The sequence below is a fragment of the Electrona antarctica genome (assembly GCF_951216825.1).
Source record: "Electrona antarctica genome assembly, chromosome: 23".
Classification (NCBI taxonomy): Eukaryota; Metazoa; Chordata; class Actinopteri; order Myctophiformes; family Myctophidae; genus Electrona; species Electrona antarctica.
Genome location: NC_136804.1, coordinates 37,249,592 through 37,269,550, shown reverse-complemented (window position 1 = coordinate 37,269,550; position 19,959 = coordinate 37,249,592). Strand labels below are relative to the sequence as shown.

The window sequence follows — 19,959 nt, the reverse complement described above, 5'->3', positions numbered from 1 at the left end:
ATGTTTTTTCTGTGCTACACATGTAGGCGTGGTCAATACGAAACTCTGGACTTTCACGTGAGTCAACTTTACAGATTTCTTTTTGCAGACATTATTATTATTATGTAATCGTTTATTTCAAAGGGAAAACTATTCCGGACTTAATTAAATCAAATCGTTGTTATTTATTTATACTTAACGATGATGACTGTATTAGATCCGGATCCGATCCGGTTTGTAATAGAAAGCTTTTTGAATGGGGTGTGGGGGGGGGGGGTGCATCTTGCAGGACAATGCGATGCTTATCGCTTTAGAATAAATAGACATGCACTCCGCACGTTGCTCGCTGAAAACCGCCGATCTACAAGCTCACACTGCGCCGCGACGCAATGCAGCAGTGATCGTGTAGATCTGACTCTGATTCTATAGCGAGAGCGACGGAGTACCGACTCAGTGTTGTAATGTACAGTACACTTACACTACACTACAGTGCAAACAGTTAACGTTATATTATTAATTACCTGTTGAACAACAACAACAACACGTACAGGCCTAGATGTTTTGTCTCGTTCGTTGTGTTTCATGATGATCAAGGGCAGGCAAACATAATAGCCATAATAAATAATACCCGGGCCGGTACAGTCTTGTACTTTTTTGCCATTTCAGTTGTTACTACACACTCATTAAACTTACAGCAAGATGAGTGGCATTGAGCATCCCATGGCGACCACAGTCCCTCACATCACGAAAGAAGAGGTACAAGTATAGCCTTGTTTTGTATTTTTGCAACTTTATATACATGTCGTGTGATGTGATCATGTCAGATCATACAGGTACATTTGCATGTGTTTCTGGCTGTTCTACTGCTTGATCTCTATATGAATTGAATACACGTACAGACCACAAATGGAAATATAAGTCCACTTTGGCTGTCTGTGTCATCCTACACTGTACTATTTGCATGCATGCAAAACAAAGATTTCAATCTTTGATGAATTGAAAATGGTGGACCCTGTTGTAAACAAAGTGTAATGCTGTATGATCAGTGTGTCTGTCGTCCACAGTAACAGTCTTTGTATTGAGTTGCGCTTTCATGTGAAATGTACCCATTCTGCAAACTGTTAATAACTACTTCAATCAATCAATCAATCTATCAATCTAGGTAATTGCAGCAGGAAAATGGGTCAAACTTGAGAAGACAACATATGTGGATCCAGCAGGAAATACAAGGTATTGTGGTCATATTAAATGATTTTATGTACACAGTCGCCTTATTTCCAATCTGGGAGCCCATTCTGTAAAATAAAAGGGGGGAATAATCAATGTTTTCCTTTTTTGTGTAGAAACAGAAACTCATATAATAGGGCAGATTCACACTGAGTCCGTTTGATTCAAATTGTTCCCGAATACGGTTGCCTGGTCCCCCACTGACCATGATTCACATATGATTTCACATTGCAGCGATCCGTATCCGAGTACACTTCATTACAACTGTATTCAGTGCTTTCACAGTGCATAGAATCCATCGATCCGTATCCGAGTACACTTCATTCATCTGTATTCAATGCTTTCACATTGCATAGAATCCATCGATCCGTATCCGAGTACACTTCAATCGGTCCCGACTCCCGAGACACCTCCATGTGGTCCCGGGAATGGTTGGGTAATCTGCACCCGGGAACGGTACGCAGCATTCACCCTACCACAACATCTGCCAAGTGGTCCCGAGTGCACAACGGAGACCATGTTAGTTAGTTCCTGCGAGAGTGAGGTCTAGCCAACACCACCTCGGGATTCCTAGATCGCTGCCCTCCACAATGTCCTATCTAATCTAACATCAGGTTCTTGAGCTCTGCAGTGTCGTTAGCTAAGCTGTCGCGCCGAGGACCATAGTGTGAATCTGCCCATACTAGTCCACTTCCTCCCGGGTGCTTCCATGTTTATTCCTATACTAACAACAACAACACTACCTGTTTGGGGCAGTGCTGGTGCCGATAGATTTTTTATTTCAATCCTTGTCTTTTGCCAGAACCTGGGAGACGGCGAAGAGGACAACAAGACAAACCAACCAGGAAGCTGATGGTGGGTGTTTCTGGTTCTCGCTGTAGGCATGACTTCACATCACATCACATCACATCACATGACAGCATCATGACTTCACATCACATCACATCACATCACATGACAGCATCATGACTTCACATTACATCACATCACATCACATCACAGCATCATGACGTCACATCACATCACATCACATGACAGCATCATGACTTCACATCACATCACATCACATCACATCACATGACAGCATCATGACTTCACATCACATCACATCACATCACATGACAGCATCATGACTTCACATTACATCACATCACATCACAGCATCATGACTTCACATCACATCACATCACATCACATGACAGCATCATGACTTCACATTACATCACATCACATCACATCACATCACAGCATCATGACTTCACATCACATCACATCACATCACATCACATCACATCACATCACATCACATCACAGCATCATGACTTCACATCACATCACATCACATCACATCACATCACGACTTCACATCACATCACATCACATCACATCACATCACATCACAGCATCATGACTTCACATCACATCACTTCACATCACATCACATCACATCACATCACATCACATCACATCACATGACAGCATCATGACTTCACATCACATCACATCACATCACATCACATCACATCACATCACATCACATCACATCACATGACAGCATCATGACTTCACATCACATCACATCACATCACATCACATGACAGCATCATGACTTCACATCACATCACATCACATCACATCACATCACATCACTTCACATCACATCACATCACATCACATCACTTCACATCACATCACATCACATCACATCACATCACATCACATCACATCACATCACTTCACTTCACTTCACTTCACTTCACTTCACTTCACATCACATCACATCACATCACATCACATCACATCACATCAATCACATCACATCACTTCACATCACATCACATCACATCACATCACATCACATCACTTCACATCACATCACATCACATCACATCACATCACATCACATCACATGACAGCATCATGACTTCACATCACATCACTTCACATCACATCACATCACATCACATCACTTCACATCACATCACATCACATCACATCACATCACATCACATCACATCACTTCACATCACATCACATCACATCACATCACATGACAGCATCATGACTTCACATCACATCACTTCACATCACATCACATCACATCACATCACATCACATCACATCACTTCACTTCACTTCACTTCACTTCACTTCACTTCACTTCACATCACATCACATCACTTCACTTCACTTCACTTCACTTCACTTCACATCACATCACATCACATCACATCACATCACATCACTTCACTTCACTTCACTTCACTTCACATCACATCACATCACATCACATCACATCACTTCACTTCACTTCACTTCACTTCACATCACATCACATCACATCACATCACATCACTTCACATCACTTCACTTCACATCACATCACATCACATCACTTCACATCACATCACATCACATCACATCACATCACATGACAGCATCATCACTTCACATCACATCACATCACATCACATCACATCACATCACATGACAGCATCATGACTTCACATCACATCACTTCACATCACATCACATCACATCACATCACATCACATCACATCACATCACATCACATGACAGCATCATGACTTCACATCACATCACATCACATCACATCACATCACATCACATGACAGCATCATGACTTCACATCACATCACTTCACATCACATCACATCACATCACATCACATCACATCACATCACATCACATCACATCACATCACATCACATGACAGCATCATGACTTCACATCACATCACATCACATCACATCACATCACATCACATGACAGCATCATGACTTCACATCACATCACTTCACATCACATCACATCACATCACATCACATCACATCACATGACAGCATCATGACTTCACATCACATCACATCACATCACATCACATCACATGACAGCATCATGACTTCACATCACATCACATCACATCACTTCACATCACATCACATCACATCACATGACAGCATCATGACTTCACATCACATCACTTCACATCACATCACATCACATCACATCACATCACATGACAGCATCATGACTTCACATCACATCACATCACATCACATCACATGACAGCATCATGACTTCACATCACATCACTTCACATCACATCACATCACATCACATCACATCACATCACATGACAGCATCATGACTTCACATCACATCACTTCACATCACATCACATCACATCACATCACATCACATCACATCACATCACATCACATCACATCACATCACATGACAGCATCATGACTTCACATCACATCACTTCACATCACATCACATCACATCACATGACAGCATCATGACTTCACATCACATCACATCACATCACATCACATGACAGCATCATGACTTCACATCACATCACATCACATCACATCACATCACATGACAGCATCATGACTTCACATCACATCACATCACATCACATCACATGACAGCATCATGACTTCACATCACATCACATCACATCACATCACATGACAGCATCATGACTTCACATCACATCACATCACATCACATCACATCACATCACATCACATCACATCACATCACATCACATCACATCACATGACAGCATCATGACTTCACATCACATCACTTCACATCACATCACATCACATCACATCACATGACAGCATCATGACTTCACATCACATCACATCACATCACATCACATGACAGCATCATGACTTCACATCACATCACATCACATCACATCACATCACATGACAGCATCATGACTTCACATCACATCACATCACATCACATCACATGACAGCATCATGACTTCACATCACATCACATCACATCACATCACATGACAGCATCATGACTTCACATCACATCACATCACATCACATCACATCACATGACAGCATCATGACTTCACATCACATCACATCACATCACTTCACATCACATCACATCACATCACATCACATGACAGCATCATGACTTCACATCACATCACTTCACATCACATCACATCACATCACATCACATCACATGACAGCATCATGACTTCACATCACATCACATCACATCACATCACATGACAGCATCATGACTTCACATCACATCACATCACATCACATCACATGACAGCATCATGACTTCACATCACATCACTTCACATCACATCACATGACAGCATCATGACTTCACATCACATCACATCACATCACATCACATCACATCACATCACATCACATCACATCACATCACATCACATCACATCACATCACATGACAGCATCATGACTTCACATCACATCACTTCACATCACATCACATCACATCACATCACATGACAGCATCATGACTTCACATCACATCACATCACATCACATCACATGACAGCATCATGACTTCACATCACATCACATCACATCACATCACATCACATGACAGCATCATGACTTCACATCACATCACATCACATCACATCACATGACAGCATCATGACTTCACATCACATCACATCACATCACATCACATCACATCACATCACATCACATCACAGCATCATGACTTCACATCACATCACATCACATCACATCACATCACATGACAGCATCATGACTTCACATCACATCACATCACATCACATCACATCACATGACAGCATCATGACTTCACATCACATCACATCACATCACATCACATGACAGCATCATGACTTCACATCACATCACATCACATCACATCACATCACATGACAGCATCATGACTTCACATCACATCACATCACATCACATCACATGACAGCATCATGACTTCACATCACATCACATCACATCACATCACATCACATCACATCACATCACATGACAGCATCATGACTTCACATCACATCACATCACATCACATCACATGACAGCATCATGACTTCACATCACATCACATCACATCACATCACATCACATGACAGCATCATGACTTCACATCACATCACATCACATCACATCACATCACATGACAGCATCATGACTTCACATCACATCACATCACATCACATCACATCACATGACAGCATCATGACTTCACATCACATCACTTCACATCACATCACATCACATCACATCACATCACATCACATCACATCACATCACATCACATCACATCACATCACATGACAGCATCATGACTTCACATCACATCACTTCACATCACATCACATCACATCACATCACATGACAGCATCATGACTTCACATCACATCACATCACATCACATCACATGACAGCATCATGACTTCACATCACATCACATCACATCACATCACATCACATGACAGCATCATGACTTCACATCACATCACTTCACATCACATCACATCACATCACATCACATCACATCACATCACATCACATCACATGACAGCATCATGACTTCACATCACATCACTTCACATCACATCACATCACATCACATCACATCACATCACATCACATCACATCACATCACATCATCATGACTTCACATCACATCACTTCACATCACATCACATCACATCACATCACATCACATCACATCACATCACATCACATCACATCACATGACAGCATCATGACTTCACATCACATCACTTCACATCACATCACATCACATCACATCACATCACATCACATCACATCACATCACATCACATCACATCACATCACAGCATCATGACTTCACATCACATCACATCACATCACATCACATGACAGCATCATGACTTCACATCACATCACTTCACATCACATCACATCACATCACATCACATCACATCACATCACATCACATCACATCACATCACATCACATGACAGCATCATGACTTCACATCACATCACTTCACATCACATCACATCACTTCACATCACATCACATCACATCACATCACATCACATCACATCACATCACATCACATCACATGACAGCATCATGACTTCACATCACATCACTTCACATCACATCACATCACTTCACATCACATCACATCACATCACATCACATCACTTCACATCACATCACATCACATGACAGCATCATGACTTCACATCACATCACTTCACATCACATCACATCACTTCACATCACATCACATCACATCACATCACATCACATCACTTCACATCACATCACATCACATGACAGCATCATGACTTCACATCACATCACTTCACATCACATCACTTCACATCACATCACATCACATCACATCACATCACATCACTTCACATCACATCACATCACATGACAGCATCATGACTTCACATCACATCACTTCACATCACATCACATCACTTCACATCACATCACATCACATCACATCACATCACATCACATCACATCACTTCACATCACATCACTTCACATCACATCACATCACATCACATCACATCACATCACTTCACATCACATCACATCACATGACAGCATCATGACTTCACATCACATCACTTCACATCACATCACATCACTTCACATCACATCACATCACATCACATCACATCACATCACTTCACATCACATCACATCACATCACATCACATCACATGACAGCATCATGACTTCACATCACATCACTTCACATCACATCACATCACATCACATCACATCACATCACATCACTTCACATCACATCACATCACATCACATCACATCACATCACATCACATCACATCACATGACAGCATCATGACTTCACATCACATCACTTCACATCACATCACATCACTTCACATCACATCACATCACATCACATCACATCACATCACATCACTTCACATCACATCACATCACATGACAGCATCATGACTTCACATCACATCACTTCACATCACATCACATCACATCACTTCACATCACATCACATCACATCACATCACATGACAGCATCATGATGTTTAATATGTATGCAGAGACACTGAGACCCCCTTTCCACCGGTTCAGTTCTTTCCACCGGTTCAGTTCTTTCCACCGGTTCAGTTCTTTCCACCGGTTCAGTTCTTTCCACCGGTTCAGTTCTTTCCACCGGTTCAGTTCTTTCCACCGGTTCAGTTCTTTTTGGTTCTTAGTCCATGAGCCAGAGCTCCAAAATTGGTGGGAAAAACTAGACCTATATTAAATTGTTTATAGGATCAATACAAGTAAATTAATACATGATAACCCTTCCACAGTAGTAGCTTTTTCATATTTTCTATCATTTTGCATACTTTCCTACATAATGTCATAATGTAAAATTTGTAATACAATAAATCATTGTCTTCGTGTAAGTAATCAACTGGGGAAGTTTCATGGTGATAACAATCTAATAAAGGTATTGTTTTGCCCACTCAATTCATAATTAACGTTCCAATTTTGGAGCTCTGGCTCATGGACTAAGAACCAAAAAGAACTGAACCGGTTCCCATTGGGAACCAACCGGTGGAAAAGGGGCCTGAGAAGTTACTTTACATGTCATCTCTCTAGGTGTGGGAATAATTGCCCTGCTGAAAAGGACCCTCCATAAAGACTGTGTTGTCATGGTGAAGCAGTTCCGGCCTCCCATGGGACGCTGCACTCTGGAGTTTCCTGCAGGTCAGAAGTCTTTTTGGCAGTACTCTACTGCTCCATATAATTCAATTAAATGTTTTCAATTCAAAGGGCTTTATTGGCACGAGAAAACATACGTTTACATTGCCAAAGCAGAAAGCACAATACAACAATACAGCAATACAATCAAAACAAAAACGATGTACATTTGAAAGTCAGAATCTTCAATAGATCAATTTCTATATTGTACCAAGATCACTGGATGCAGGTATAGTGCAGGAATATACACAATGATTACTAGTCTTTAGGGTGGTTGTGTTCCGTTTGATATCCTTCTCCTATCACAGCAACTCACGAATCTTGCTGCTGTGTTTGCACATTGTTGTACTTCGCCCAGCAGATATAGTTTTTTGTCATTGGTCCATACATAGATGGGGAAACAGGCAGTGGTGTTTTCGTCGACTAAAACTAAGGCGAAAATTGTTCGCCGACTGGGCGACTACCTTTTTTTCACTGACGGAAACTAAATGGAAACTAAATGAAAACTAAAACTGAGACTAAATATACTGACAATTTCGTCAACAAAAAATTAGACTAAAATGTTAGGAAGGGACTAGTGGACAAGTGATCCAGTATAAGTCATTTTACACTTGGTTGCATGCTGAAAATAGCCGATCTACAAGCTCACGACGCGTCGCGCTGCGACGTGTCGTGAGCTTGTAGATCGGCTATTTTCAGCGAGTGTAAAAACAGTCATTATGACGGCATCAAGGCCCGCCAAAATACATTTTAAACTAGACCAACACTAAAACATTCTGGGTGACTAAAATATGACTAAAACTAAATGAAAGCTATTCAAGAGACTAAAACTAAATGAAAGCTATTCAAGAGACTAAAACTAAATGAAAGCTATTCAAGAGACTAAAACTAAATGAAAGCTATTCAAGAGACTAAAACTAAATGAAAGCTATTCAAGAGACTAAAACTAAATGAAAGCTATTCAAGAGACTAAAACTAAATGAAAGCTATTCAAGAGACTAAAACTAAATGAAAGCTATTCAAGAGACTAAAACTAAATGAAAGCTATTCAAGAGACTAAAACTAAATGAAAGCTATTCAAGAGACTAAAACTAAATGAAAGCTATTCAAGAGACTAAAACTAAATGAAAGCTATTCAAGAGACTAAAACTAAATGAAAGCTATTCAAGAGACTAAATGACTAAAACTAAAACGTTCTGCCAAAAACAACACTGGAAACTGGAAACTAAATGAAACTAAATGAAACTAAATGAAACTAAATGAAACTAAATGAAACTGGAAACTAAATGAAAGCTATTCAAGAGACTAAATGACTAAAACTAAAACGTTCTGCCAAAAACAACACTGGAAACTGGAAACTAAATGAAACTAAATGAAACTAAATGAAACTGGAAACTAAATGAAAGCTATTCAAGAGACTAAATGACTAAAACTAAAACGTTCTGCCAAAAACAACACTGGAAACTGGAAACTAAATGAAACTAAATGAAACTAAATGAAACTAAATGAAACTAAATGAAACTGGAAACTAAATGAAAGCTATTCAAGAGACTAAATGACTAAAACTAAAACGTTCTGCCAAAAACAACACTGGAAACAGGGTTCAGAAATGTTTGGGTTGCAGCGTGTCATGTTCTTGTGCAGCGTGTCATGTTCTTGTGCAGGGCCATTGGGTTGCAGCGTGTCATGTTCTTGTGCAGGGCCATTGGGTTGCAGCGTGTCATGTTCTTGTGCAGGGCCATTGGGTTGCAGCGTGTCATGTTCTTGTGCAGGGCCATTGGGTTGCAGCGTGTCATGTTCTTGTGCAGGGCCATTGTTTGGGTTGCAGCGTGTCATGTTCTTGTGCAGTGCCAATGTTTGGGTTGCAGCGTGTCATGTTCTTGTGCAGGGCCATTGGGTTGCAGCGTGTCATGTTCTTGTGCAGGGCCATTGGGTTGCAGCGTGTCATGTTCTTGTGCAGGGCCATTGGGTTGCAGCGTGTCATGTTCTTGTGCAGGGCCATTGGGTTGCAGCGTGTCATGTTCTTGTGCAGGGCCTTTGGGTTGCAGCGTGTCATGTTCTTGTGCAGGGCCATTGGGTTGCAGCGTGTCATGTTCTTGTGCAGGGCCTTTGGGTTGCAGCGTGTCATGTTCTTGTGCAGGGCCATTGGGTTGCAGCGTGTCATGTTCTTGTGCAGGGCCATTGGGTTGCAGCGTGTCATGTTCTTGTGCAGGGCCTTTGGGTTGCAGCGTGTCATGTTCTTGTGCAGGGCCATTGTTTGGGTTGCAGCGTGTCATGTTCTTGTGCAGGGCCATTGGGTTGCAGCGTGTCATGTTCTTGTGCAGGGCCATTGGGTTGCAGCGTGTCATGTTCTTGTGCAGGGCCATTGGGTTGCAGCGTGTCATGTTCTTGTGCAGGGCCATTGGGTTGCAGCCTGTCATGTTCTTGTGCAGGGCCATTGGGTTGCAGCGTGTCATGTTCTTGTGCAGGGCCATTGGGTTGCAGCGTGTCATGTTCTTGTGCAGGGCCATTGGGTTGCAGCGTGTCATGTTCTTGTGCAGGGCCATTGGGTTGCAGCCTGTCATGTTCTTGTGCAGGGCCATTGGGTTGCAGCGTGTCATGTTCTTGTGCAGGGCCATTGGGTTGCAGCGTGTCATGTTCTTGTGCAGGGCCATTGGGTTGCAGCGTGTCATGTTCTTGTGCAGGGCCATTGGGTTGCAGCGTGTCATGTTCTTGTGCAGGGCCATTGGGTTGCAGCGTGTCATGTTCTTGTGCAGTGTGTCATGTTCTTGTGCAGGGCCATTGGGTTGCAGCGTGTCATGTTCTTGTGCAGGGCCTTTGGGTTGCAGCGTGTCATGTTCTTGTGCAGGGCCAATGGCAGACATGCTGGGCCCTATTAAATGTTTGGGTTGCAGCGTGTCATGTTCTTGTGCAGGGCCATTGGCAGACATGCTGGGCCCTATTAAAACACATGTTCTTGTGCAGGGCCATTGGCAGACATGCTGGGCCCTATTAAAACACGTATGATCTCCTGGCCCCCCCCAATACTCAAGTCAAGTAAATTGTTATAAATCACAACAATAGTGTCGCAGTCCCGCCCCCTCGAGAGACCCGGAAAAGAAATCCCCCCCCATTTTCCTCATAGACTTTTCAGAAAGTATTTATTATTAAAGACGTTTACGCCGCGGACAAAGCCAACTCTTGTCGTGACAAATCATGACAACAAACACAATTTTTCGTGCTGAACAAATAATTAGAAAGAACACTTTTTTGTTGTTTTTCTTCTTTGTAATTATTTGTTTGGTCCAAAATATTGTGTTTGTTGTCATGATTTGTCACGACACGAGTTGGCTTTGTACGACGCTTATAAGGTCTTTAAATAAATACGTTATTGGTAATGGAGGACAGGGTAATACCATCCAGAGGCAGAGTAGCAGTATCATTTGATAGTAATTTGTTAGGCGGTGAATAGAGTAATAATGTAGACTGGGCCCCATGTACTCATGGGCCCCGCGAATCATCCCTTTTCTGATCCACTCCTATCATTTCTCACCGTAAGAAATGAGAAATACTATGTGGATAGTATTAACACAGCCTTGAGCAAAGGTCAAGCACAGTGGGACTGTGTTTGTCTGTCTTGCTTTCTGCTTTAATTCTATTCATGCTGTTTCAATCATCCAGTATAATTTGGTATGCCGAGACTGACTAATATTTTGTTTTGCTGTGCTGTGCCCAGGACTGATTGACGAGGGCGAGAGTGCAGAGGTAGCTGCTCTGAGGGAACTGAAGGAGGAAACGGGTTACAAAGGAGAGGTGGTGGGAGTCACCCCAGGTATGGAGGGCTTACGTAAGGGATATTTTACAACAGGTCGTTTCGAGGAAACAATCTGATTGGTTGAAACAGCCTTCTAGTGGTTCAAATGAGCACCACTCCACACCTAATCAAAACAAAGAATTCAGCTGCTCTGTTCTCCCAGAGCGCAGCAAACTCGGTGGCTAGGCTAGCTAGTTTCTTGGGACATTTGTGGTCGTATTGACTACATCTGTCATTAAAAAAATATGTTCTTTCAGCGATTTTCTTAGTTTTAAGGGTAACTGTTGTATAATTGCAATATTACACTTGAGGGTGTGGTTTAATGTGATTATTGCCACTTCAGTGATGCGGTCAGGAACGCGACGTAGTCGAGTTCCGCAAGCATTCGTGGCAATAATCACGTTAAACCACACCCTCTCGTGTAATATTGCTTAAATGTCTGCCTAGGTGGTCATTGTTGGGAGATAATCACAGACTCGAAGTGGAGGTGGTAAATCACCCTGAAGGTGAATTATATCCCGACAACGACCACCTAGGCAGACATTACCCCGCTTATTACATGGCTACTAAATACATACATTAATAAATTGACCCAAAACACAACAAAACAAGATATTTCCTTGCTTGCGGTAATGAAAGTATTCCCATTAGTGTCGCGCTGGCTGGCGTCTGCCCAGCTGCTGCAGCACTGTCGGAAAACAAGGAAGTGAGTTGATCAAATAGGCCTATTCATAGTCTGGATTTTCGGTGGTGAGGTGACCACCGAAGCTGTAATAACGTGGGGCGGTGGTGAGCGAAAACAGAGAGAAGGGCTGGGGCGGTGGCGTCTTCACCGCGGCTCAGTGACGTCATGTAGTAGTTCGGTGGTCACCTCACCACCGAAAATCCATACTATGAATAACGCTTCAGTCACCTCCAAACGTCCCTCAGTCTCCTCCCATCCGTTGTCCTCCAAACGTCCCTCAGTCTCCTCCCATCCGTTGTCCTCCAAACGTCCCTCAGTCTCCTCCCATCCGTTGTCCTCCAAACGTCCCTCAGTCTCCTCCCATCCGTTGTCCTCCAAACGTCCCTCAGTCTCCTCCCGTCTCTTGTCCTCCAACAGTGACCTGTTTGGACCCTGGTCTGTCCAACAGCACCACCCAGATCGTGGCGGTGAACATCAACGGAGATGATCCGGAGAACATCAACCCCACCCAGCAGCTTGGTAAGAGGGGCACAGGAAGAGGTCAAGGCTTGCTAACTCAGCGGTTCCCAAACTTTGTCATGTCAAGGAAGGACCCCCAAATTGACACTATAATTAGCCCCACGGACCCCCATTTGAAGAGATACGCAGTGATTCTCAACCATTTTAATTTCAAGAGCCGCAAGTGTGACATGCATTAGGCTACGGACCCCCATTTAATGGCATTTTTATATCTGTGAACCCGATCTATATTGTAAAATCACTGTTAATTTAACTCTGAGAGTGTACAAATGGAACAAAATGGACCCGTTAGGGTCCGTTTGGTTCCATCTGTACACTCTCAGAGTTACAGACCCATAAGGGTCCATTTGGTTCCTAACTATCATTTATTTAAGGACCCCCTGGAACTCCCTCAAGGACCCCCAGCGCTAAACCTCCCAGCATGATTTCTTTCCCTATAGTGTTAGAAGTTAAACAGAATATAATAGATATAATTTAGATACATTTAAACATTAAATTAAGCATTTTCTTTCTATTAGTCTTGGAGTGGCGGTGTAATTGTTTTGTCAGATGATGTGTAAACATGCTGTTACCAAAGCACACATTGTTTTTACAGTAAAAATGTCTCATAATCTCAATAGGATGAGCCATACATAATATCATGACGCACGCACGCACGCACGCACGCACGCACGCACGCACGCACGCACGCACTTATTGTAAAATACTATATTCATCAGATTTTGATCATGTTCCTCTTATATTTCCTCCCCAGGTGATGGAGGTAAGCTGAATTAGTGTGTGTGTGTGTGTGTGTGTGTGTGTGTGTGTGTGTGTGTGTGTGTGTGTGTGTGTGTGTGTGTGTGTGTGTGTGTGTGTGTGTGTGTGTGTGTGTGTGTGTGTCTGTGTATTTCTTTTTCTTTTTTGTCTTTTATTATTATTATTATTATTATTATTAATCATGCAACCTATCACACTTTTCACCCCCCAGAGTTTGTTGAAGTCATTCTTTTACCTCTTGGTGAATTCCAACACAAAATAGATGGTAATTATTTCATTGTTATTGAAATGTATCTATATCTGTACGGGACGTAACGTCGTAATAGAGGGTATGCGCATGCTTAAACTGAATGGCACATCGAGTGGCAAAGCAACATGCAAAATGAGTTTAACATTGTTGATAGTTGATCTCTAAAGATCAGATCATTGTGGATTCTAAAGTGTACATCTTCCTCTCTAGAGTTGATCTCTAAAGATCAGATCATTGTGGATTCTAAAGTGTACATCTTCCTCTCTAGAGTTGATCTCTAAAGATCAGATCATTGTGGATTCTAAAGTGTACATCTTCCTCTCTAGAGTTGATCTCTAAAGATCAGATCATTGTGGATTCTAAAGTGTACATCTTCCTCTCTAGAGTTGATCTCTAAAGATCAGATCATTGTGGATTCTAAAGTGTACATCTTCCTCTCTAGAGTTGATCTCTAAAGATCAGATCATTGTGGATTCTAAAGTGTACATCTTCCTCTCTAGAGTTGATCTCTAAAGATCAGATCATTGTGGATTCTAAAGTGTACATCTTCCTCTCTAGAGTTGATCTCTAAAGATCAGATCATTGTGGATTCTAAAGTGTACATCTTCCTCTCTAGAGTTGATCTCTAAAGATCAGATCATTGTGGATTCTAAAGTGTACATCTTCCTCTCTAGAGTTGATCTCTAAAGATCAGATCATTGTGGATTCTAAAGTGTACATCTTCCTCTCTAGAGTTGATCTCTAAAGATCAGATCATTGTGGATTCTAAAGTGTACATCTTCCTCTCTAGAGTTGATCTCTAAAGATCAGATCATTGTGGATTCTAAAGTGTACATCTTCCTCTCTAGAGTTGATCTCTAAAGATCAGATCATTGTGGATTCTAAAGTGTACATCTTCCTCTCTAGAGTTGATCTCTAAAGATCAGATCATTGTGGATTCTAAAGTGTACATCTTCCTCTCTAGAGTTGATCTCTAAAGATCAGATCATTGTGGATTCTAAAGTGTACATCTTCCTCTCTAGAGTTGATCTCTAAAGATCAGATCATTGTGGATTCTAAAGTGTACATCTTCCTCTCTAGAGTTGATCTCTAAAGATCAGATCATTGTGGATTCTAAAGTGTACATCTTCCTCTCTAGAGTTGATCTCTAAAGATCAGATCATTGTGGATTCTAAAGTGTACATCTTCCTCTCTAGAGTTGATCTCTAAAGATCAGATCATTGTGGATTCTAAAGTGTACATCTTCCTCTCTAGAGTTGATCTCTAAAGATCAGATCATTGTGGATTCTAAAGAGTACATCTTCCTCTCTAGAGTTGATCTCTAAAGATCAGATCATTGTGGATTCTAAAGAGTACATCTTCCTCTCTAGAGTTGATCTCTAAAGATCAGATCATTGTGGATTCTAAAGTGTACATCTTCCTCTCTAGAGTTGATCTCTAAAGATCAGATCATTGTGGATTCTAAAGTGTACATCTTCCTCTCTAGAGTTGATCTCTAAAGATCAGATCATTGTGGATTCTAAAGTGTACATCTTCCTCTCTAGAGTTGATCTCTAAAGATCAGATCATTGTGGATTCTAAAGTGTACATCTTCCTCTCTAGAGTTGATCTCTAAAGATCAGATCATTGTGGATTCTAAAGTGTACATCTTCCTCTCTAGAGTTGATCTCTAAAGATCAGATCATTGTGGATTCTAAAGTGTACATCTTCCTCTCTAGAGTTGATCTCTAAAGATCAGATCATTGTGGATTCTAAAGTGTACATCTTCCTCTCTAGAGTTGATCTCTAAAGATCAGATCATTGTGGATTCTAAAGTGTACATCTTCCTCTCTAGAGTTGATCTCTAAAGATCAGATCATTGTGGATTCTAAAGTGTACATCTTCCTCTCTAGAGTTGATCTCTAAAGATCAGATCATTGTGGATTCTAAAGTGTACATCTTCCTCTCTAGAGTTGATCTCTAAAGATCAGATCATTGTGGATTCTAAAGTGTACATCTTCCTCTCTAGAGTTGATCTCTAAAGATCAGATCATTGTGGATTCTAAAGTGTACATCTTCCTCTCTAGAGTTGATCTCTAAAGATCAGATCATTGTGGATTCTAAAGTGTACATCTTCCTCTCTAGAGTTGATCTCTAAAGATCAGATCATTGTGGATTCTAAAGTGTACATCTTCCTCTCTAGAGTTGATCTCTAAAGATCAGATCATTGTGGATTCTAAAGTGTACATCTTCCTCTCTAGAGTTGATCTCTAAAGATCAGATCATTGTGGATTCTAAAGTGTACATCTTCCTCTCTAGAGTTGATCTCTAAAGATCAGATCATTGTGGATTCTAAAGTGTACATCTTCCTCTCTAGAGTTGATCTCTAAAGATCAGATCATTGTGGATTCTAAAGTGTACATCTTCCTCTCTAGAGTTGATCTCTAAAGATCAGATCATTGTGGATTCTAAAGAGTACATCTTCCTCTCTAGAGTTGATCTCTAAAGATCAGATCATTGTGGATTCTAAAGAGTACATCTTCCTCTCTAGAGTTGATCTCTAAAGATCAGATCATTGTGGATTCTAAAGTGTACATCTTCCTCTCTAGAGTTGATCTCTAAAGATCAGATCATTGTGGATTCTAAAGTGTACATCTTCCTCTCTAGAGTTGATCTCTAAAGATCAGATCATTGTGGATTCTAAAGTGTACATCTTCCTCTCTAGAGTTGATCTCTAAAGATCAGATCATTGTGGATTCTAAAGTGTACATCTTCCTCTCTAGAGTTGATCTCTAAAGATCAGATCATTGTGGATTCTAAAGTGTACATCTTCCTCTCTAGAGTTGATCTCTAAAGATCAGATCATTGTGGATTCTAAAGTGTACATCTTCCTCTCTAGAGTTGATCTCTAAAGATCAGATCATTGTGGATTCTAAAGTGTACATCTTCCTCTCTAGAGTTGATCTCTAAAGATCAGATCATTGTGGATTCTAAAGTGTACGGATTCTAAAGTGTACATCTTCCTCTCTAGAGTTGATCTCTAAAGATCAGATCATTGTGGATTCTAAAGTGTACATCTTCCTCTCTAGAGTTGATCTCTAAAGATCAGATCATTGTGGATTCTAAAGTGTACATCTTCCTCTCTAGAGTTGATCTCTAAAGATCAGATCATTGTGGATTCTAAAGTGTACATCTTCTTCTCTAGAGTTGATCTCTAAAGATCAGATAATTGTGGATTCTAAAGTGTACATCTTCCTCTCTAGAGTTGATCTCTAAAGATCAGATCATTGTGGATTCTAAAGTGTACATCTTCTCCATGGGTCTGACCCAGGCGTTCTTCAAGCCCAATGAGCTCCCCGTCCTCAAACAGTGAGAAGAAAGAAGATGCGTTTATGTTTAAACAACATGAAATTGACCAACGGTGGCATTTTATTAATTGCAGTTTGATGTTGTGTTTTATGTTCCAGAGCAGTGGTTCCCAAAGTGGGGTCCGGGGACCCCCAGGGGTCCCTGAGGCAGTTCCAGGTGGGTCCCCCAGCTAAATGATAGTTTGGAACCAAATGGACCCTTGTGGGTCTGTAACTCTGAGAGTGTACAAATGGAACCAAATGGACCCGTTAGTCCACTCTCAGAGTGTGGTTCAATTTGTAACTCTGAGAGTCTCCAAAATGGAACCATACGGACCCTAACGGGTCCATTTGGTTCCATTAACATTGATTTTACAATATAAATTGGGGGGGGGGGGGGGGGGGGGGTCTCAGAGATAGAAATGCCATTAAATGGGAGGTCCGTAGACTAATGCATGTCAAACTGGGGGGTCCTTGAAATGAAACGGGTTGAGAATCATTGCTAGAAATCTTCTCTTATGGGGGGTCCCCGGCATATCTTTTTCAAATGGGGGTCCGTGGGGCTCATTAGTGTCCATTTGGGGGGTCCTCGACATGGTCAAAGGGGGGTCCGTGGGGCTCATTAGTGTCCATTTGGGGGGTCCTCGACATGGTCAAAGGGGGGTCCGTGGGGCTCATTAGTGTCCATTTGGGGGGTCCTCGACATGGTCAAAGGGGGGTCCGTGGGGCTCCTTAGTGTCCATTTGGGGGGTCCTCGACATGGTCAAAGGGGGGTCCGTGGGGCTCATTAGTGTCCATTTGGGGGGTCCTCGACATGGTCAAAGGGGGGTCCGTGGGGCTCATTAGTGTCCATTTGGGGGGTCCTCGACATGGTCAAAGGGGGGTCCGTGGGGCTCATTAGTGTCCATTTGGGGGGTCCTCGACATGGTCAAAGGGGGGTCCGTGGGGCTCATTAGTGTCCATTTGGGGGGTCCTCGACATGGTCAAAGGGGGGTCCGTGGGGCTCATTAGTGTCCATTTGGGGGGTCCTCGACATGGTCAAAGGGGGGTCCGTGGGGCTCATTAGTGTCCATTTGGGGGGTCCTCGACATGGTCAAAGGGGGGTCCGTGGGGCTCATTAGTGTCCATTTGGGGGGTCCTCAACATGGTCAAAGGGGGGTCCGTGGGGCTCATTAGTGTCCATTTGGGGGGGTCCTCGACATGGTCAAAGGGGGGTCCGTGGGGCTCATTAGTGTCCATTTGGGGGGTCCTCGACATGGTCAAAGTTTGGGAACCACTGTTCCAGAGAATCATACCACATTGTGTTTTACCATGAAATTGTAACAAAGGATTAATAATATAGTTTCTCTGTTGTCAGAAAGTTATAACTAATTACTATTGTGCACCTTAACCTATTTTGGGCGGGAACCCCTTTTGGTGTTTTTTTAACATTATGTTATAATTTAGCTATTGAAAAATAGCAGATCTACAAGCTCGTAGCGCGCCACCGAGTGGCGCGCTACGAGCTTGTAGATCTGCTATTTTTTTTAAATCGTGAAAATGTGCCTCAAATTTGGAATATATTTTTTCAGAACAAACGTTTTTAACTCAAATCTTTGCTTCTGGGGGGGGGGGGGGGGGGGGGGGGGGTCCCTGGAACAACATATTTTCAGATGGGGGTCTCAGAGGCCAATTACAGATAATTTTTGGGGTCCTTGACATGAAATATTGAGTGATATAGGCATAGAAACAACATGAGGTATTTCAGAAAACTGTCAGGATTTAGAAGACATTTTTTTCAGGCCTAAATGGGTTAAGCCTTGCTGCACCTTCGGGGTGTTGTGGTTCTGTTCCATT

At 41.9% G+C, this 19,959-nt stretch overlaps 1 protein-coding gene across 1 annotated transcript; it reads left to right on the top strand.

The window, feature by feature from the left end:
- The first annotated feature begins 25 nt into the window (after positions 1-25).
- On the top strand, positions 26-18,401 carry nudt5 (nudix (nucleoside diphosphate linked moiety X)-type motif 5). The gene is made up of 9 exons (XM_079494314.1): positions 26-57; positions 646-735; positions 1,142-1,209; positions 2,009-2,061; positions 8,690-8,797; positions 12,507-12,602; positions 13,687-13,797; positions 14,759-14,812; positions 18,040-18,401. Exons 2-9 carry the CDS (start codon positions 679-681, stop codon positions 18,147-18,149), a joined length of 657 nt encoding a protein of 218 aa, XP_079350440.1. The 5' UTR covers positions 26-57; positions 646-678; the 3' UTR covers positions 18,150-18,401.
- The last annotated feature ends 1,558 nt before the right edge of the window (positions 18,402-19,959 follow it).

Excerpts from the sequence above, each read along its gene's own strand:
- nudt5 (XM_079494314.1), top strand. The coding sequence starts at position 679 with ATGAGTGGCATTGAGCATCCCATGGCGACCACAGTCCCTCACATCACG. Across the intron at positions 736-1,141 it reads CTCACATCACGAAAGAAGAG|GTAATTGCAGCAGGAAAATG; the intron begins GTACAAGTATAG and ends CTATCAATCTAG. Across the intron at positions 13,798-14,758 it reads CCAGCAGCTTGGTAAGAGGG|AGTTTGTTGAAGTCATTCTT; the intron begins GCACAGGAAGAG and ends TTCACCCCCCAG.